Here is a 20,954-nt window from a genome sequence, read left to right on the forward strand (position 1 = left end):
GCAGAAACGCCTGTCTAATATCCACGGAAATATGCGCGGGAATAGCCGATATTCGATATACTACGTATTTTTTTAAGGTTTATCACCCGGAAGATAGCTTTACAGCCTCTGTTTCCTCACGGGTGATGGTTGCGCCCGGCTGCTTCGTGGCTTTTCAAGCAGGCTGCGCCTTCTCCGCCTTTTCCTGCGCCCGAAAGCGCGGAAGGCCCCCGACGGCGTCCCAGGAGCCGGGCTGGCGCCTCAGCGGCCGGGAGGGAGGAAGGGAGGCCCCCAGGATGGCGATGCTGGCGGAGCGTGAGTGGCTTCTCGGGGCTCCCCGGGGGAGGAACCGCTTGCTGGGGGGTGATTCCACCTGCAGCGGGGGGTGATGGCGGGAATGGCGAGGAGAAGGAGCCGTTATCCCTGCGGGGAGGGTGCTGGTCTGGGCGCTACCGCTGTAGCGGGGAGCGGGGGTCGCCTCAGGGCTGCCCCGCGCCGCCCTCCGCCAGGCCTGGGCGCTGGGCGGCTGCCCTAAGGCCGGGGGGTTGGGGCCAGGGCGAAATTCCGCTGTGGGGGAAGGAGAGAGCAGGAGATAAAGGGTTTTAGGCGGCTGCTTCGGTAAAGGCACCAGCCTGCGTAGCTCTAAGTGCAGTAGATCCCCTGGGCTCACTGGGAGAACTCATGTCTAAGGCTGAGCCATTTCTCGTAAGCCTTTCGCACAAGGGTGTTGCTGAATGGAGCATTCGTGAAGGTTTTCTATGTTGTTACGAGCCACCTGGGTAATTTCTTCCCCCCTCCCCCCGACGCTGGAATCAAAAAGGGCTTTGCTCCTACCTCTGAGATGCTGGAAGGCTTGGGCTCCCTATATCTAACAGCATCGATTAAAGCCTTGGGGTGAATATCCCGGTCGATAACTTTTCTTTGGGTGAAGTTCATCTATTCAGGATACAGAACTCTCTTGGGGTTGGCCTGAGGTGGTTTTTTTTTTTTTTTTCCTGCAGAAACAAAGTTTTTGTTACCTTGTCTTCCAAATTCAAGAAGCGTTTCTGTAAAGTAGCTTTCTCTAGTAAATGTAAATCTGTGTGTAAACCTCTCAATTACGCACGCACAATATTTCGTCTTGTTAACGGAGAGTGCAAATGCGACAAGAAGCTTTTCTAATAATAGTTACAGACTACTGCGTAGTTCCAGAATACTGCATTCATGTAGGGTTTTATGTAACAGCTCTGGTATACTTGTGTGTGGTTGTTGTTAACGTTCTTAGCTGATATTGGTAAGATTAACTGTTGTCAAGATACCCTGAAAATCATAACAGAAGGTCTAATAAATTTGTTTCCTTAACTGTAGGAAAGATGGACACAAGCGTAATGGCTAAACAGAAAATCTGGTTTCCATTGGGAGATACAGATCTGAATTGTTGAAAATTGCTTTTATGCATGTACCTTTCTGATTATTTCAGATGTCAACTTTGTTGGTACCATTTTTGAGAATTTCTTCTTTTTTTAATTTGGTACTGCAAGTTTCAGTATTGTAATGCTACGTTAATGCTTCTGGATATAGTGAAAAATAAACAAACAAAAAAACCCTTTGGAAATCGGTTGTCTTAAAAACAAATCTAACTACTGAAAGCCACCTTTCCAGAATTGTACGTTTTTGTTCATCACCTGCAAATTCAGTAAGGCCGTGTAATACACTTGTATTCTTGTTTGCAATTCTGCATCAAGTTCACATGCTCCTACTAATCCCAAAAGAGAGATGGGGAGAGGGGTTAATTGGTTTTACTACAACTGTGAAAGCACGTGCATATCAGGAACCTAAAATAACAGTTTATGTAGTTTGAGTTTAAAAGCATATCAGTAGCAGAAATGGGCAAAAGGTTAGCTTTTATTTTTCACTTATTTTTAACTCAGAGTTTTTAATAAACTTTGATAATTAACTGTCTGTCTTAGTGGTGCTCATTTTGGAGGGAAAAAACTATATGGATGGGTTTCCTAGCTTGGAATAAAAAACATTCCTGTCTGTGGACTGTATCTTTTTCTTTTCCTGATCATTGAAGGCAAATTCAGCCTATTTATTACTGTCCTTGTTATCACTAGATGTAGGCCCACAGCTCTGGTTTGGATGGGAACCCATAATCTTGCATGCTCTAGAGACATGGGCAAAGTTAGAAGTTGGGTACTGGGTCAGAAGGATTTGTGAATGCAAACATAGAATTTGGTCATTTGGGGAAATGAACTGGGTGAGTCAGAGCTCTTGAATGCCTCCTAGCTTACTTTCAGAAAATTATAGTTTAATTCCATGTCTGGTGCACATATTTGTTTGGGCAAAACAGTTTAGTAATTGATCTCTTCCAAATAGTGGGGCTTCTGGGTTAAGGGAGTATCTAAAGAAATGACACTTTTCTCCACTGGATGGTGCTACTTGCCCAGAATTTCATTAATATCTCTAGCATCATTTTCTAAGAGCAGCCCAGAACGTTGGTGTTAACTTCAGAGCTGAACTTTTTAGCTGGAAGAGAGTAGATTTTTAAAAGACCTCTGTGAGCAAACATCTCTGACAAATTGTAGGCTAAATACCTTTTTTATCATTTGTTTGGAGAGGGTAGATGATTTTATGATTGCTATATGTGACATGAAAGTGTTCCTGATTCTTCTTAAGTACTTTTGATCAATATAAGCAACTTCCTGTAGTTTCCTGCAACTAGCTTATGCTATTTGAAAATAAGACTGTGTTAACATGACAGAAATGTGAGGATTAATCCCCTTACAGTAGTTACAAGGTTTGAAGTACATGGATTAAAAGTGCTGGGAAGAGGAAGGTCTCTTAAAATTTCAAGCTTAAGAAATCTTTGCATTAAGTCTCCTCGTGTTTTGTTATCAGGGTTCTCCTGGGAGTAAAATGTCTTGGGGCTTGTCTACAGAGAGATATTCTGGAAAATTAATCAAAATCAACTTTTAAAGTGGATCAGTTGAGCTTCATCAAACAATTCAGTTTGGAAATTAATTTAAATTCACACGTTCAGTTGGCATGGATTACTTCTACTGCGTAGACAAATCCTTAGATACACACTGTACTTTACAAATGTGTGAATTGCATTGACTTTAATTTCTTGGGATTTGCAACCTCGCCACTTGGGGATCTAGTTACAGAGAGCAAAATAGTAGGTGAGCATACTGAGTATGGTGTTATAGATAGATTAAAAAATAAAACTGAGCAAGTTGGTTTTAGTGACTCAGTGAAGGAGAGTTGTTGCTAATTGAGGGATTTTAAACAAAGGGAATAATTAGAAAATATGATTGAAAGGAAGGCTGCTGCTCAGCTGGGGAGCCTAACCTTCTCTATGAAATTGGTTCTTTTTATTAATCTTAATGTCTGTTTCACGCTTAGCTACTAAAGGAAGCAATGGCCAAGATTTTCCCAGTTTTGGTAGGCCTTAACTTTTACTGCCCAGCTTGATTGATATCTTTTTAATCCATTCCCCCTATCAACCCTCTGAAACCTGGGTCCCTAGAAATTGTCTGTATCTTGGGTGAAGGAAGATGATAAAGCATGTGAAATTGATTGCCCCAAATTCCTAGCTGACTGTCTCAAACACAGTAAATGAGTGAAGTGAGCCACCTAGCCAGGCGTTCTGTTCGCAGCGGAGCGGTTGGGAAGCCTAATCTGCTTGGGCCCGTGTAAAAATCCCAGTCCACAGTAGCACTTTACCACGTTGTGTTACTAGCACAGGGTTTGTAGTGGATGTTTGTTTCTCTGAAGGCTGCCTGATGGAAATAGGTCAATCATTTGCCTATAGAGAAGTGGACCGAACGAGTGTTGTGTGGATTTCTGTCACAGCACTGAGTCACTTATACTGTAAAATCTTTTTAACAGACTGTTTGGTGTTTTACGAAATTCTTTGTCAGACTTCTGCTTTTTAAGGGACTGCCTTATGTAGCCTATTTTGAGCTTCGAAGCTTCAAAAAATGTTTAAAAAAACCAACCACCATCACACTTTCTGGTAGCATTAGTTTTTATTTAAGAAAGAACCAAGATGAGGCTAAAAATAAATTGAACTTCGCTGTGATATTCTCTCCCTCTGGCCCAGATTGTGAGTACTGCATTTTAGGGAAAGATGATTTCCTGATTGTTATGAAAATGTCTCGGTGGACATGGGTTCCTACTGACTTTTTATGGCCTTGAGTTAATCGGTCATAATGATTCTCCATTTCCCATCTTGTTTAATGAAGTTTGTAATCTTCCTGTCTCCCATTCTTTTCATCTTGTTTTATTACAGTGCTCTTCCTGCATATGTTTAGGTGCACACTTAATGTGACTGGTTAACTGTAGTAACTTTTCTTCCTCGATTTCAGTGAAGTTATTCGTAGTGATAAAGGCAAACATATGTATTTGGGCATGGGGCATTGTAGTTATTCAGTAGTAGATTTAGAACAGAAGAACCCAGATCCTGAAGATCTCTGACACCTGCAGTAATTTCTATTGACTTTTGCAGGGTTTCTGAATAAGCCATTTTGTGGCAAATCCAAAATCTGAAATTCGGTAGATTTCTGCTCTGTCATTCCATATGAGTGATTAGGTTTTATTTGGGGTTTGGCTTTTTGTTATGAAGGCAGATACTAGATCTCCTGTATTCTCGATAAGAGGAAGGATGGACAGTAGACATTTGTCAGAGCTAGGAAAACCAGCTTTGACATCTCTTCTATAGATCACCTGTTGAAGCCAAATGTAAAATAAAGTTCAAACAGAACTTAGGCCTGCACTTTTAAATGACAATTCTTAAAGCCTTTGCTAAAGTGCAGCCCGTCCCCAGGGTTTGACCAATTCCATAGCTATCTTGCTGTGGCATTATTCACATTAATAGTAATATTTTTCACTGGACTTCTTTGCAATCTATAATTTGGTAAAAATAACCCCCCCAAAAACATGTTTGGTCTGGCATAAGTTCTGTTTTTTGGAATGAAGGACTTCTCTTGAATTGATTAGAAATAAATAATATGCACACTGTAAGCACAATATAAACGGAGCCTGACTTTTCCTTCTTGCTGTAGCCCGTAGAAGGCAGAAGTGGTCTGTGGATCCACGAAACAGTGCTTGGAGTAAAGATGAATCTAAATTTGGCCAGAAGATGCTGGAAAAGATGGGCTGGTCCAAAGGAAAGGTATGACTTAAAGGAGAATTGTCTAGCTGAAAGGTTGTCTCTAAACTTTTCTTGAACTAAAAACGCTGAGAAGAGGAGAGATCTGGGTGGAAGACTTGCTGGTGACTCTCGGTCCCAGCGTTTAAACAGACGTCTTCTTTTTATGTAATTTATTCTTGAAGTCTGATGAGAATGCAGAGAAAACTTGAGCAATGTTAAATTTTTAGGTTTTTTACACAGGTACTCACTAACTTCTGGCTTTCTTCCTTTCCATTCCCCACTCCCCTCCCAAACAAGATAATGTCCCCCAGTAAAAACAGGAGCATGGATGTAAAATCAGATAAGTATTAGAGAAGACTTTATGTTGCCTTTATCCCCTCAGTTCTCTCCATGGCCTTTTATATTGTTTAAAACAACTCCAGGATCTGCTTTAATCTTTCACCTATTTTTGAAAGGTTACTTCTAATGTGTTCCCTGAATGACTGAAATGTAGTGTGTGAGCTGTATTCCTTTCAGCTTCCAGCCTATCCCTGTGCGGTAAGGGGGTGAGGTGACTGGCTTTGGTGCTAAGAATAACTCTCTAGGTCAATGCAGACATCTCAGCTCTCCCTTAAAAGCACTTTAACTTCCACAAAGGTGTCTCAGCAAAGCGGGGAGTTGGGCTTGCATGTCAGCGTGTTTTCAAGTCTTGCGTCACTAATGAAACGCACAAAGAAAATCCACAATATATCTTTAACTGTTCTCCTTCAACTCCTCTCCCTGCCCCTTTTAAAAGGAATAAAATTAGGACTGTTTTCAACTCTGAATAAATTAAAACTTACAGTGCCAAAAATAAGCCTGCTCTTGGATTGTAGCCTACTCTTGCCTCAGAAAACTGGCTTCTATTTAGTACATAAAAAATCTTCTGCCTGCCTTTAATTTCAAAAATAACCAGTGGTACCTGATTCAAAGGCTGCTGAAATCAAGGAACTGGCATTGGTTTCTCTAGGCTTTAGAACAAACTGTTGCAGTATGTGACTGAGAACTGTCTGGCTATGTAAAGGTGCATGCATGTTTGCTTTGTATGTAAGATGAAAATAGATGTATAACCCAGAGTAGAAAAAATGCTGTTAAATATTCTGTTTATATCTTAGGCAGCCAGCTCATCTCAGCGTAGATAATGCCTTTGCCGTTACGAAGACTGTGTCAGGGTGTGGAAGGAAGGCCCTGTGTTGCTTTGTGTCTGTCATCTCCCCTCATCTTCCTCACAGTAATTTTCCTGGCTTAGGCTGCAGGGTCTTCCTTTACAACAGCTACAGCTGTGCTGGAAGGTTTTATATCCCCATTTCATTATAAACTCAGACAAAGGCTTTGTCTTCCCCCCGCCCCAAATCATATAGATAAAAAGGATAATACCAGACCCAAAGATTGCTTCCAAGATGCGAATGCTTAGGGTTTTTAGAACAGACAAAACCAACATTTGTTTGCCCCCATCTCTTTACTAAGTTACGGATGTGAATGCTATAGAGGATGTTTTTAAGGCTCTGTTAGCTGCATTCTGATCCTTTCTCTGCCCCCCACCCCAACATACCTTTATTATGCAGTATGAGCTATCCTGTGTCTTATAGCTGTTTGTCATCATGCATCTGCCTTCCCAATAGTGACTGTATTTTTGGTGAGAGACACATTGATTTTGTGTGTTTTGTTTTAAAATAGTAAACACTTCGGGGTTGCCTGGGAGTGTCAGGTGGCTTCCTGATTAATCACCCAGCTACATAATGTTGTTGCTATTTTAGTGTTTATGATATTTTGCTGGAGGCTTTAGTAGTAAATTAAAAATACTTAATATCTCGTGTGTGCTAATGCCTGCAAATGAATTAAGTTGCGGGCAAGCAAATAAATAGTAACTTGTGGTTTATTGCTGTATTTCATTACAAATTGTCTTACAGTACAAAAGCTCTAGTTGCTTAGACACTGCAGAAGAATCCTTACGCTTTTGCCCTTAAATCCTCCTTAGGGTCTTGGGGCTCAGGAACAAGGGAATACAGAACATATCAAGGTTCACGTGAAAAACAACATGCTGGGGTTAGGAGCAACCATCAATCACGAGGTGAGCACTAGACCTAGGTAAGAAAATGTGGCTCCCATTTCAGCTAAAGCACAACCTTTGTAATGGGACTTCAGTGAAATCTGCTGTCACTCCTGGTGGCGGTATACACCTGTGTGAACATCTCTGCAGAAACTCTTGACCTTCAGTTTAGTTACGCTCTGTTGGGTGTTTTGGGAGAAAGTGGCTATTTGGAAAGGTTACAGTGAGTACAGGAGGCTGTTCAGAGAATAGTTGCTTTCTAGCAAACCACTAAAATACTTCCTTCCTCTGTGTCTCTTCTGTAAAGACTACCTAGCTTAGCTTTATGCCTTCTGTCTTTCCTTCTGGAACAGTCACCTTCCTGAGTGGAGCTCAGGTACATAGCAAAAGCAGAATTTAGTCCTAAAGGTACTGGATTCTGAGTCAACATCTCGAGTAACATTGTTGCCGGAAAATCACCTTAATATTTCCTGCCTGCTGTTGAAAACATCTTGCCCAGACTATGACACGCAGAGCCAACAGCAGCTCAGTATTGTTTGAAGACATGCAAACACAACCCTTATCCCTTCTGCACTTTGGAGTGACTGTAACAAGCCACTGTTAGTGTTGCCACCTGTGGAGTTTCAGAGGGTCCCTCCTGCCAAGAAGGGTTGAGTACCTGCCATTAAGTTACTTCTCAGAGTGCAGAATCTTAATACGCTTTTTAGTGAAATTTCTGTTAGGACTGAAAGCTCTTGCCTTGTATTCATGTGGGTGATATTTACAGGACAGCTGGATTGCTCATCAGGATGACTTCAACCAGCTTCTGGCTGAACTGAATGATTGCCATGGACAGGGTGAAACAGGTAGGTTCATGCTTTGCTCAGTCAGATGCTGGAAGCTTAACAGGGTTTCCATTCTTTCTGTCTTAAAAGGCTAGCTGGGACCTAATCCTTTGGGCTGCTCATAGTATGGGGTTGACAACTTCCCTTCCTCCCCCTCTCCCTGAAAATCAGTGGGAGCAGAAGGACGTGTCATCCATGATCATGCTAAAGTTTGTCTAATTGGATGCGTAAATCTTAGTGTGTTGTTTTTGCTCTGGGTCGGGCTCCTGTTAAAGGCTTTTTATTGAGATAGCAAACATCAACATTTTGAACTTGTGTGTTTTACCCAAGACCACAACATAGAGGAGGACCTTTTGCTGGGATGTGCTACAACAGCACTTGTTTCTTTGAAAAGCAGCCAGAGTGAGTATGAAAGCTCACAACAAAAACATTCGCCATTGCAACGCGTTTGCCTTTGTTTAGCTAAGGAACTGTTGCATCTGGCTTGCATGCTCTGGTGGTTTCTTAACTGCCTACTTTTCCTGCCCTCAAAGAACTGCTTTTTAGCTTTTGACTCAGGGTTATGCATTTCTGTTTTGAATGTGGTATAATGTGATTTTTCTAGCCGTGATGTAGAGCACACAAGTGGGGAAACTATACAGCTTCCCCAAAAGAGCTATACATAAAGTCATCTAATTTTGAAAAGCTCTTGCTGTATGTTCAGTCTGACCTTTGTTTAAAAAATGAAGTAATGCTTCAATGGTGGGTGTAAGCTTACAGAAAGAACTGCACACATCAAAGCTGGTTTATCATCTCTCCTTTAGTTAGACTGGTACATCTCTCAAGTTCAGACTCTAACCGCATATCTGAACAAGCCTCTGTGGAGTGTCATTAAATCAAGAGGATCTGCTGGACAGCCTGTCCGCATGCTGCCAGTGGCAGAATTGTCACCCTAGTGAATTCAGCAAGTAGAGAGCAGAAGATTTTCTAGGAGAGGGAGGGTAGAAGGAGGAGGAGGAAAGTCAGTTACAAGAAGGATCAAATTAGTTGTTTAGGGAAAAGTTTAATTCCTTGACTCTTGTAGTTGGTGACAGTCCAGAAAATGAGGATTAAAATTCTGGATCTAAAGCTTAAACTTTTTTTAATTGCTATGTTAGTCATCCTTGTGCACTGCAGCCCTAATTGTGATCTGAGGCCACACAGTGCTAGGTGCTGTAGTTAAAATCCTAAAGCGGTAAAATAGCATATTGTAGGGAAATGCCGAAAGTTCCTGTCTGTCTTTATGTATAAATCCTACCCAAGTTCCAACTTGAGCGATGGGAAGATCAGTTAGGTGTAACTGGTGGGAAACCTGCAAACTGATGAGCAGAGAGCTGAAATGACTTGCCCAAGGACACAGTGAGTCAGCACAGGGGCAGGTTCAGTGAGCAAGGCTGACTTGTTCCTAAACCTGTGCTGTATTCCCTGGGTCATCTGTACGGATGCAAAGTGGCCCCCTAAAGCCCTATTTCTCTCTGTCATATGGAGTTATTTTTCCATGGTCTTTTTAGCAACTGTGACAAGAGACTTCCATCACTGAGGATAAATTTGGGTGCAAGTTGAAAGGTCCCAGTAGGATTCAAGTTTGGTGATTTACAGACCGCAAGCATTGCTCTGAAACTTGTTTGGCTGTTGTTTAAGCTGGCAAAACTCATCCAGATAACTCTGCTTGCAGCCGTGCTCCAAGATCAAATGCTTGCCCATGGTTAACCTGTTTTGCACCAAGTCCTTCTCTGCCAAGCTGCTCTGCAGCAGGTCATCCCCAGGCTGTCCTGCTGCATGGGCTTCTTGCTGCTCAGAGGCAGGACCCTGCACTTGCCTTTGCTCAGCTGCAGGAGATTGCTCTCTGCCCATCTCGCCAGCCTCTCGAGAGCCCTCTGAATGGCAGCACGACCCTCCAGGCTGCGAGCCCCTTCTCCCGCTTCTGTAGCCTCAGCACACTTGCTGCTTTGAAAAGTGCAGGCCAAGGGCTTGTCTCCTTTCAGGCTTGCTGCGGCTCTGTGCAGCTGCCTTGGAGCCACAAAGAGCCTGCTTTTGTGTTGTCAGGAGACCCTCGTGCTGTATGGGATGCTCCCTGGCCACGGGCTTTCAGGCGGTGAGGCGAGCGTCTCCCCGGCAAGGCAGGGGTGAAGGCATCCCCATTTAGGAACAGGAGGTGTGCATCTGCCATTTCGTGCAGCACCTGAGAGCAGGTCTGCAGCTCCTGCCTGACATCTTGCAATACACTCGGAGGGAGAGCCAATGCAAGGGGTGAGGAGGAGGTGGGAAAACATGGCAGGATTACCTGTGCTCGCTTCCCAACCCCCCCATCATGCTGGCCTACCCCGTTGTTTCCTCTCAAGCTAGGGGCTGCCAAGAGCTCGCCCTCCTAGTTACTGCAAGCTTTGCCAGAGACCAACCCTGCTCTGCAGTTGTTTCATAGGAGTGCTTAGGGAGATGTAACTTTTTGTATATCACTGAGTATCTACTCTAGAGAGAGAAGTGTTTTGTAGCGATGTGGCCATCTCTGCTCTGCCTCGCCTGTTTGGTGGGACTGAGGCCAGAGCAGCCTGAGCTGGTACGTGACATGGTGCGGAGGAGCGGGAGGCTTTGGGGGGAGCCTGGCACCAGCCTCCCTCGGCTGAGTGGGATTGCTGGGGCCTGAGCTGAAGCTGTGCAGGAGGGCTGTGGAAAAAAGCGGCGCTGGAAGTGAAAGAAATACCCCTTCGACAAGTCTCTAGCGTTCCCCTCCAGGCCCTCCTCCCTGGTGCCCTAGGGAGCGGGAGTGACGGCTCTTCTCTTTTGCACACCCAGAGACTTCTCCAATGCCACGTCTCCTGGTGTCTGTCCCTCTCCGAGTGGGTGTGCACGTGTGCATCGTGTCGCGGCATGTCGTGTCCTCCTTGGAGTAGAGGCCTCTGCAAAGCTCTTGACTGCCCCTGCGGTTCCTTGCTGCCCTCCTAAGCCGTGGTGCCCAGGGGAGCAGGCTGGTGAATGCCAGCCAAAGCTGGTGGGCTGCACGTGTTGTGTGAAGTCTGGGCTTTGTGCAACAGAAGTGGAGGCAGAGAAAAGGCAGGTGGAGGGCGCAGGGAAAGCTGAGTGTAGAAACCTGCTGCTCAGGGCCTGGAGGAAGAGGACAGGGTTGTTCCCTGTGACCAGTGGGCTGGAACTGCAAAGCCCCGGGCTGTGCAGGAGGCCTGAGGGGAAAGGACCCTGCAGTGAAGGAACCTTTCTGCAAGTCTTCAGCCTTTATCACCAAGCTGTCCTCCCGGGGAATCGCTCCTGCAGTTCTCTTGCTTTGGGCCTTACAAGTTCACAAAATACTGCTGCATCCTGTCAGCGTTGTGGGTGCCCCCCTGAAGCTGCAGGCTTTGCGTTTGGGCAGTAGCCTCTGTCAGGGCAGCTGGTGGGAGGAGTGTGGGTTGGCAGAAGGGTGAGTTTTGAGCGGCCACAGGATCAGTTCTGTAACTGGCTGCTTGGCTGAAGAGCCAGTCTGATTTACAGTGTGTGAAACCTCTTCCTATTCTTCCAGGGAAGATGAAGCAGAGCTCCCGAGAGTCCAAGTGTGCTTGGGATTTGTGAACCATTTGCTTCCCCTTTGTTCAGAGAGGTGATAAAAAAACAGTGCTTCCCCCAGCACCCACACAGGCTCGTGGCTGGCTGTGTGCATGTGAGCTGGCTGTGCCTCTGGGGATGGGGTCACTTGGCCCAGCAGATCGCCTTTCCCCATGCATTTTCCTTGCTGCTCTTTTCAGACTATCGATTGAAGGTGTTGCCTCCTCCTGTCAATGTGGAGCCTTCTGCAGTTCCTCAGAAGCTTTCATTTTTTGTCCTAGTGACACAGGCAATAGGGACTGACTGCTCTCACAGTTCAGAGAGAAGTGCAACCAGAGCACCTAAGCAAGGGGGGCTTCCTTTCCCTGGAGTCAGGACTTGTCCTGGTGCAGAGGCACATGGCAGCTGCAGGTGCTGCTGCCTGGCTACTGCTGGCAGAGTAGCAGCATGTTATCATTTGCGGGGGTTTGCAACTGGATATGGTGCATTATGGGCATTGAAACACTTGTTGGATCAGAGAACTAAGCAAGTTCCCCTCAGAATGACCCCGGTCACCTTCATGGCTGCGTTTCCAAGGGACCTGCATGGCTGAGGTTCTGTGCTGCTTGCCATGGGAGACGGGGGCATTCAGGCATGCAGAGGGAATGTGGACCAAGAAAGCAGCATTTTGCGCCTGCTTTGCGCAGCCCTCAGTGCCCCTGGGCCTGCAGAGCAGTGGGGAAGCAGGCCTGCTGCCGGGAGCCCGTCTCAGCAGGGAGGTGTGTCAGATGCCCTCCTCTCTGACCAGGTTCTGTCAGGTATTCCACGCGTGGGAGGGGAACTCTTTGCATTTGAAATGAACAGGTCAAGATCAAGGTGACAACAAAGAACAAGGCGGTGTTTATTAACAGTAGGAGCAGAGCAGGTAGCATCATTCGCAATGCACGGAGAGCTTTTGGTGACCAGCCTTTCAAGATCTCATCCCAAGGCTGTTCAGGCAGGCGGGTTTCCACTTTTGCTCACTGAATCAGTTTGCTAGATCATCCCTCATTTTTCCTTCTCTCTCTTCTCAGTGTTTTCCAGTTCTGCACAGACATTTAGTGGCCTTGGCGGGGATTTTTGGGAAAGCTGTCTAGTTGATGGAAGGTCACTCCAAGTGTGACGGAGGTATTAAATGGTGCCAAAGAAGACATCTTGTGTTCAGTCCCAGGAGAAGCTAAGCAGTACTTCTGCTTGGTGATTTGGTCAAAAGCAGATGTCCCATTCCAACAGCTAACGTTGCCAACTTCACAGCTGACATCATCTTTGCAGGGAATACAACTGAAGGTGCATACCCAGATGCCTCCCAAAGCATTGTCATATGCTCGTCATGTCTCGGTACCACAGGCAAGTTGCCGGGCGCAGGGACCAGCTGAGTGTTTCCTCCTGCCTAATTCCAGAGCTCTGGGCGTGGTAGGACAGGTCAATCCCTGCCTGCATAGCCAGTAGCTGCAGTGCTGGCTAACCTCCTCAGTGCCATGAGTACGGCAATGCAAATGATCTCCTGCCAAGGCAGGTGCCCACACATTCCCATGAAAGACACTAGGAATGACAGCATCTTGGCCTCAAGCCATTCCTTTTGTATGAATGTCCCTGATGCGTCCAGTCCCTAGCAACAGGAAGAAGAGCTCTTTGGTAGCTGCATTCTAAGGGCCTGTAATACTTTTCAGCACGCATAGCTTTTTTTCCCTTCTTGCGTTAATGGCTCGGTTGTTAGCTGCCCTTCTTAGGCAGCTAAGAGCACTTTCTCCAAGGGAGTGTGGTTCTCCTGGCACCCTTGCCAAACTTTAGAGCCTATGGCAACGGTGTAATCCTTTCCGCCTTGCACATTTTGTTGCCATAATCCCGCCTTGCACATTTTGTTGCCGTAATCCCATGGGCATGTAGGCTGGGGGGTGCCCCCTCGATGGTCAAGCAAGCATTTCCTTTTTGAAAGCACTTAATGCTGCCTGGTGTTGAGGTTCCCAATTCCGTAGGGAGCTTTTCCTCAGCAAATCATGCAGAGGTGCTACTTGAATACGGAATCCAGGAAAGTGTCACCTCCAAAACCCGCCAAGTTCCTCAGACAGGTCTCAAGGGTTTTGATCTGAAAGTGTGGGAATGTTTTCTATCACCTCTCATATAGATTCTGGCAGTGTTTTCCGTCCCCCTATCCATCGGGTGCCCAAGAAGGTGACCCCTGGGCTGGATCCTTGACAGGATTCACACACGGCTCCCAGTTGATGTGCTGCAGGGGTCCCAGGGAAACTGCCAGGGGAGTTTCTTCCAGCAGGAACCGTGTGGGTTGTGGTTTCCACCTCCAAATCCTTCTGTGCAGAACCTCGGGCCCTGAGCACATGCCTTGGAGACACCTCTGCTGTGTCCTGTGCACAGCTGGTGCATGGGCAGGGGGGCAGAGTGTCCTGCTTGGACGTGGTGGATCTCGCGGCTGATACTGTGAGGCCACAGAGGGAACTCTCGTGGTCAGGCAGGTCTAGGGAGGCTCTTCATAAGGGGGGGTTCTTCCAGAATTCCTCTGCTCCACCCTCCTCTCGAAACACTTCCTCCGCTGCCTTGAAATGGGGCCTTGCTGATATGCCACAGGCAAGGGCTTTTCTTGTCTCCCTGGACAACTGTGCAGGAGAACTGATTGTCTGTCCTTGGGGAGCTGTCTCTCTGGCAGCTCCTGTTTTCCCAGGCCCCCAGCTCTGGAGGATTTTTGGGCACCTTTTCCTGCGGTTTGCCAAAGAGCATGACACGCAGCGCTTTCCGATGGCTCTGCCAGGTGTCCTGCCGTCCTCGGTGCACTTGATGGAAAAAGCCTGGGGCCTCTTTCGAAAGGTCTTTTGTGGAGTAGAGGGTGAAAGTAGTGTGGAAGTGGGGAAGACGGAGGCATCAGATGAGGCAAGGAGCTGTGCAGGGAGCAGCTGGAGGCTGTTTGGGGCAGGGAGAGCTGTTTGATAGCTGGGAAGGCAATCCTGCACGGTGTTGTTCCAGTGCCTCCTTCTGCAACCTTAGCTGTTACTGCTGCCCTGGCAGTTTGCCCTCCCTCTCGCTGGCCTCCTGCTCCCTTGCCCAGCCTTCCAGGCGGTCGTGGCAGGACAGGTCTGGTTCTGAGAAGCACCTGTCCATGCTGCTGATGCCACTGGTGAAATTGCTCAGGGAAGGGGCAGAGACGCAGGTAGGATAGGGCCTGCGGAGACTGCTGCTCCTGCCCTTGGGCTGCTCCAGCTCCAACACGGGGGTGCTGCCTTCAGCTTGCGGCTCCGCGCTGTTGCAGGCAGAACCGTCATGCTGAGGAGCCCCTGGGTGTCCTGTGGGGAGAAAGAGCCTGCTAGGTCTTTGTTAGGGGCCACCTGAAGATACAAGGGGGCTTTCGCTGTGGAACCACGCACCCTAGGAAAACAAGGACCCCCGAGGACAATGTCCTGTGAGAGTGCACTTCTAGGCCAGCGTTAGCAACTAGGAGAGGAGCAGAAGTGCACAGACGTTTCCCATCTGGGAGGAATGCTGTTCTGGGAGTGCTGTCCTTTGGAAAGTGTTCCAGGGGGCAACCACTGCACTACCATGTTCAAGTGTCTGCAGCTCTCTGCATTGCCACAGCCTTCTGTCTTCTGCTATGCAAGGCAAGACTGCAAACCAGCAGCCCTGGCCTGGCACAACCATCAGTGCCTCCTCCTACCTGTGGAGCTGTTGGTGTGCTCCGGTGACTCCTGGGCTGAGGGACTGAAGGGCAAGGTGATGTCCTCCCCAAATATTGCTCGGCAGTTGTCTATTAGGAACGCCACCAGGGCTGTCACCTGCACACAGAAAACCCGTGATGTCAGAGATTTGCCTGTCCTGTTGCACACAGTCCTGATGTGGGGCGCCCCAATGTTCAGAGGTGCTGCTTCGTTGAGCTTTGGCAAGGGCAGGGGGCTGTGCGGGGCTGGCCCCGAGCTGCGCCAAAGGCGGGAGCCAGGGGCTGAACTCCACAGACCTTGTCGTTCCTCTCCTTCAGCTCTGCCAGCGTGAGCACGTTGTCCGTGCAGGGGCTCAGCATATTTGGCCCCACGCAGATCGCAAGGTTGCTGGTGTCCATCTTGCTGGTCTCCACGTTTTCGCTGATGTGACGCAGCACAGCGAGCAAGCGCTGCAGCAGCGGGAGGTTTGCTGTGGGCAGGCTGTCGGCCACCCTAGGGAACACAAACCAAAGGGAAGGTTAAAGATGCAGGGCACAGGCACCGCTCTGCCTTCACGGGAGCAAGCTGGAGTGCCCTCCAAAATGGTGGGACCGGTTCAAACTCTTACTCCTTCAGCTTGTCAATTTTGTCCTGCTGGCTTGGCTTCTCCAGCGCTTGCATCCACTCCTCGTAGAGGCTGTCCACGAGGAGTTTGGAGGGGATATCCCGAAGAAAGTCCTGCAAGGCCAAGGTCCTTTAGAGGATGCTCTCAACAGTGCCAGTGAGCAGAGCATCGCGGTGCCTTGGGCTCACAAGCAGGCAGGTTGCTTTGAGCTGCCTGCTCCCAAAGGTGCTCCTGAGCACTGAGAGCGCGGGGGGCTGTGCGAGTGCGTGCCAAACGCACTGGTGTTAGTGCAGGAGCAGGACCCAGCTCCTAGCTGAGCCTTTGGTGCAGCCCTGAGTCTCCGTGGTCCTCCCTGAGGAGAGGAGGATGCTGAGGAGGAGGTGGAGGAAGGGAGTTTCCCATGGTCATGCAGGGAATCAGGGGCAGAACTAGGGCAGCTGACAATCTGAGGGGGAAGAAAAGTGCCACAGTGTCCTGAGCCTGAAGCCCGGAGTCTGGCTTCAGTAGGCTTTTAGCTTGGAGTGCCACCGAGGGGAGTGGAGGCACTGCCAGGAGCCCATGCACATGAGGCACGTGCTCGGAGAGCTGTGTGCTCTGCTGGTGCAAGGAATTCACCTTCAGCACCACTGCCAGGAGGTGCACGGGTCTGCTGTCCAGGTCAGCGCTCTTGCCCTGGTTTAGGACCTCCTTCAGCTCCTTGCGGGCCTTCTCGCTCGCCGCCTTCCTGAAGATGCCCTCGGTGGCAGGCCCTTTCTCATACAGTATAGCCAGGAGCTCCTGCAGGAAGGAATGGACAGGTTTGGACTTGGGGGCACACTCTGCTTTGCTTGCCTTAGTAGCTCCTTCTCGCTCCACGTCGATCACACTGGCAATAACCTGGTATTTCCTAGGCACCCGTGCCAGTGGTGTGGGCTGGAGCAAAGCCGCAGAGCTGGCCCCCGTTCCCCCCGGGGCTGGGACCTGGCCTGCAGGCCTTGCGTGTCAGCAGCGCGTGTGGAGGGGGAAGCCCCAAAGCGCCTCTCTCTTGAGAGCCCCAGCACAAGTGCTGGGCAGGCTGTGTCGTGCGAGAGGCCCGAAGCAGCGTGCCTCTGTGGGCAGGCTTGCTTACCTGGACTGGCTGGGGCAGGCCCCCGTCTTGCCCGCAGAGAGCTGCCAGAGGCTGGCCAAAGAGAGCCGCCCTGGGGCCAGAGGCGAGCTGCCCTGGGACAGGGCAGGCCCTGCTGGCAGGGGTTCCTCGCCGAGCAAGTGGCCAGGAGATCACCTGCCTTCTTGCCTTCGCTCCCTCTGCTGCAAGCAAAAGCAAAGCCCAACTCAGGGTAGAAAACCTGGCGCAGAGGCTGCCTTTTGCGTGTGTGCGGTGCCCTGTGCTGCAGGGTCTCCCGCAGCTTGTCCGGAGGCGCCGAGGTTTTGCACGGGGGGAGGGAACAAGCAGCCTGTCCGAAGGCAGCTGCTGCCGTTCTTTCTCCGACTCACCAGCCGAGTGGCCAAGTGCCTCTTCGCCGTCGGAAGGGTCCAAGCGGGGGCCTTTCTTGGCGTCAGCCTGTGAGAAAGGGCTGATGGTTACAGAGCCGCCCCTCCTCAGTGGGGGCCTCGAGGGAGCTGCTCAAGCGATGTTGCTGCAGCAATGCAGGCATGTGGGAGAGGCTGCCAGGAAAAGCAGGGGTGGTCCAAGGGCTGCGGAGGAGAGGCTGGAGGTGCAGGCCTGACGCTGTGCCTCTGTGCCATGGGGGCTGTGGCAAAGGCTGCTGCTGCAGCCAGCGCCCCCGAAGCGGCCCTGCAGCCCCCCAGCCCCCTGCACAGTTGCAGGCTGCTCCCTTGATCCCGAGCAGCCCCCGTGCGGCACAAGGGGTCTGCACGTGACCGCAGGGACAGTCTGCCGTGCCGTGCTCTCCCTGGCACCAGGCATTTGCTGCCTTTGCATGTCCCAGGGAGCTGCCGCGCGGTGCGGAGATCGCCCGCGTGCGCAGGCAGCCCGGGCAGGGCACAGGGAGCCCCTGCTCACCTCTACCGAAATCAGCGTCTCCACGGTCGCCGCTGTCAGTGACATCTCCTAGGCAAGAGAGCAAAGAGGCGCCATGAGAAACTTGTGCGAGGGTGGGTTTGGGGAAGGCGAGCCACTGTTGGGGCAGAGCGGCGAGTGTGAGGACACTTACGGGACCGTAGAAGCCAATGACCTTGGTGAGGAGCCGCAGGGAGGGCAGTCGGGTGAGCCTGGCTCCTGGGGCTCCTGGGCTCTGCCTGTGCACAGGGAAGGGCACGGGAAGAGCTCTGTCACCCCCAGCCCTCGCTGCTCTCTCTGCTGCCAGCCAGCCCCACGCTGCCTGGCAGCCCGACCCCCGAGAGCCTCCCACAGCGCTGGCTGCCAGCACCGCTCTGCAGCTCCCGGCGTCGGTGCTGACTGCAACCGCGAGGCTGAGCAAGTCACGCGGCTCTGCGCAGGAGCTGCCCTGGGCAGTGGGGGCACCTTTCCCCACCGACATTTGGGTCTTTCTGCGTGCAGCTCCACCCGGAGCACTCGCCCACTCAGCCTTGCGGCGGCAGGTTGCATTCCCTGGCAGAGCTTACCGGAGCATCGTGTCCAGCCAGAGCTGCTTCACCTCCTGCGACCTGCAGCACAAAGGAGACCCAGCCTCAGCCCCGCTGCCCCTCCTCCTGCTTGGGACAGATGCGGCCCCAAACAGCTCTCACCCCCGTGGGCAGAGTCCCCGGGCCAGGGCCGAGCCACGTGGGGCAGGACAGGGGCTCGCGCAGAGCCCTGGGACCTGTCGTCCACACTCACCCAAAGGTCACCACGCAGAGGTTGGTGGGCCAGACGAGGATGAGGGTGCGGCTGCACTTGAGGCCAAAGACCTCCTCCTCCTCCTCCTCAGGCCTGGCTGCGGCTGCCTCCTCGCTGCACAGCACCCAGAGCTCGCTGAGCCGCACGCGGTGCTTCAGCCAGAAGATGGAGCCGCACCTGCAGGGAGGCAGAGCAGGGCCTGGGGTGTGGGTGTGCAGCGTGGGGGCCACCCCAGCTGTCCCCCAGGAAGAGCCGTTTCCCAGGGCAGAGCCATGGGGAGGGTGGCCCCGAGCCCCAGGCAGCAGCAAGGAGCCTCCTTTGCAGCCGCCACGCAGAGGCCGTTGGAGAAGTGGCTGCAGGGCAGTGATGCCAGCAGCACCCTTGGTGAGGGCCTGCAGGGGAGGAGGACAAGAGCAGGAGCCTGTGCCCTTCTCCTGCCCCCTGCTCTCCTTCCAGAGCAGTGCTGGGCATGCAGCGTTCCCGCGGGAGACCCTGGCCGAGGCGGTGCTGGGGAGGAAGGAGGGCTGTGGTGGCTCTTCTTACTTGAAGCTGGCGATGGCGACCGCGTGGGGGAAGAGCAGGAGGTGCCTCTGGCGCGTGCGCTGGTGCCGCGTCACCTGCACAGGGAGGGTGAGCAGGAGCTGGGGGCTCCCGCTGGAGACGAAGGTGCCGAGGGGCGGCGGGGGCCGGGAGGCTGCCCTGCGCCAGAGCCCGCGGCGGGCGCCAGGAGCCACGGGGCCAGGGGCCCCGGGCTGTGCCTGGGTGGCAGCAGCGCCGCGGGCGCCGCAGATGTTGGCCTGCCCCATGGCGCCGAGGCCGGGCAGACGGCTGCGGCAGCGCCAGGCACCGACCAGGCCTGCGTGAGGCTGGACACGTGTCCCTGTGCCGGGCAGTGACCCCAGGCTGGGAGCCACCTCTGTCCGCACTGCCCCACGCCAGCGCAGTGCCGCACGGGGAGGGACACGCGCTGGTGGCCGTGGCCGGGTCACTGTGATGCCACTGTGGCACATTGTGATGCGCCGGCTGGGACGGGTGGAGCCCTGGGGGCTGCAGGAGTGACAGGCCATCTCCCGGCCTCTGTCTCCTCCGATGCTGGGGCATTTCCATGTCTGCAGTCTGGGACATGGGAGGAACTGTGTTCAGAGTATGTGCAGTAAAATGAGTTCTGTAAAGTACAAAAAGAAAACCTCAACTAAAAACACACACCGGGTTTCTGTGTAGGCGCTGGGATGCTGTGCCTGCTGCCTTTCTTGAAAGCCGTTCCTGAGAGGGCATTTCCCCCACAGGTTTCCAAATCACAGAATCAGCAACTGGTTGAGGTTGGAAGGGACCTTTGGAGATCATCTAGTTCAACCCTCCTTCTCACTAACCTCCTTTCAGGTTTGGAAAGGATGCCATTAAGTCCCCTCCAGAGCCAACTCTTCTCCAGGCTTAGATAAAGCGCTACAGCCCCCCGACCATCGTGATTACTGTCTGTTGGACTTGCTCCAGCTTATCGACCTCTCAGGTTAACCATGGGCAAGCATGTTATAGAGTTGGCCATCATCCAGTTTCAATTGGCATTAAAAGTCAGCTGAAAAACTTCTTTGTTCTTAAAGAACTGGTGTAGTTGCCAGAGCTGGTTTGTAATTAGAAATTGGGAAGGAAGGGTTTTGTGGGCGTTCATATGCCAACATTCAAATAGCCTTGATCTACATAGCATTAGCTTTCTTCACTTTTTCTAGCCGATCAGCTAGTGAGGAGGTTTGATTCCTGCCTCTTCTGCTGGGTTCCTGAGTGATGACGGTTGTGTCCCTGTAGAGAACCGGTTCTCTACATGCGGTTTTGTCTCGACATTGCTGTCCCTACACTTAAGGGACAATAAGGGGCTGTGGGACACTTGGCAAATAGTCTACATTGGCCCTTTTCGCCTCTCAGAAGGGAAGAGGCATGTATTGGTAGGAGTCGAGGTAATTTCAGGATTAACCCAAGCTGAAGCTGTCCCGTGAGCAACAGGGGAATGGACAGTGAACAGTCTGAAATCATGGTTCAGTTGTTTTCCTAAACCCAGAGTTATCCAATCAGATAACAGTAGCCACTTTACTGCCGGAGTAGTCCAAGAATGGGCACGAGATGAAGGGATACAACGGATTTTCCATACCCCATATTATCCCCAGGCAAACGGTACTGTAGAACGTACAAACGGACTCTTAAAACGAACCCTGAGACCGCACAATCCCGGATGGGCGTGATGAATATCTGATGCAGTAACTAAAGTCAATGGACGATGGGGAGTAAATGGCTGCCCCAGACTCACTGCTTTTTGCCCTAATCCTCCATCCCTCTTACCCG

General features: G+C 50.7%; 2 protein-coding genes and 1 pseudogene across 9 annotated transcripts in view; 1 reads left to right on the top strand and 2 right to left on the bottom strand.

Moving 5' to 3' along the window:
* The first annotated feature begins 223 nt into the window (after positions 1–223).
* LOC135325871 (PIN2/TERF1-interacting telomerase inhibitor 1-like) overlaps positions 224–20,954 on the top strand; it is a 266,502-nt gene continuing 245,771 nt past the window's right edge. For 4 of the 8 annotated variants that reach the window (XM_064503841.1, XM_064503845.1, XM_064503848.1 and 1 more), the window contains exons 1-4: positions 246–294; positions 5,028–5,137; positions 7,113–7,205; positions 7,951–8,029. In XM_064503841.1, coding sequence (XP_064359911.1) covers positions 276–294; positions 5,028–5,137; positions 7,113–7,205; positions 7,951–8,029 — 301 coding nt within the window. In that variant the 5' untranslated portion in view covers positions 246–275. Of the gene's footprint in view, positions 295–5,027; positions 5,138–7,112; positions 7,206–7,950; positions 8,030–8,338; positions 20,826–20,954 lie in introns of those variants that run through there. The other 4 variants (XM_064503849.1, XM_064503843.1, XM_064503847.1 and 1 more) reach the window with 4 other exon arrangements.
* Positions 12,411–14,902, bottom strand: LOC135325872 (uncharacterized; annotated as a pseudogene).
* Positions 12,411–20,677, bottom strand: LOC135325870 (T-cell activation Rho GTPase-activating protein-like). The gene is made up of 10 exons (XM_064503840.1): positions 18,624–20,677; positions 18,410–18,451; positions 17,998–18,082; positions 17,847–17,894; positions 17,318–17,384; positions 16,953–17,131; positions 16,460–16,621; positions 15,848–15,957; positions 15,537–15,732; positions 12,411–15,357 (listed from the first exon to the last, which is right to left on the bottom strand). The coding sequence occupies exons 2-10, from the start codon at positions 18,415–18,417 to the stop codon at positions 15,223–15,225; spliced, it is 990 nt and encodes a 329-aa protein (XP_064359910.1). The 5' UTR covers positions 18,418–18,451; positions 18,624–20,677; the 3' UTR covers positions 12,411–15,222.

Source organism: Dromaius novaehollandiae, unplaced genomic scaffold (genome assembly GCF_036370855.1).
Source record: "Dromaius novaehollandiae isolate bDroNov1 unplaced genomic scaffold, bDroNov1.hap1 HAP1_SCAFFOLD_30, whole genome shotgun sequence".
NCBI classification, from domain to species: domain Eukaryota; kingdom Metazoa; phylum Chordata; class Aves; order Casuariiformes; family Dromaiidae; genus Dromaius; species Dromaius novaehollandiae.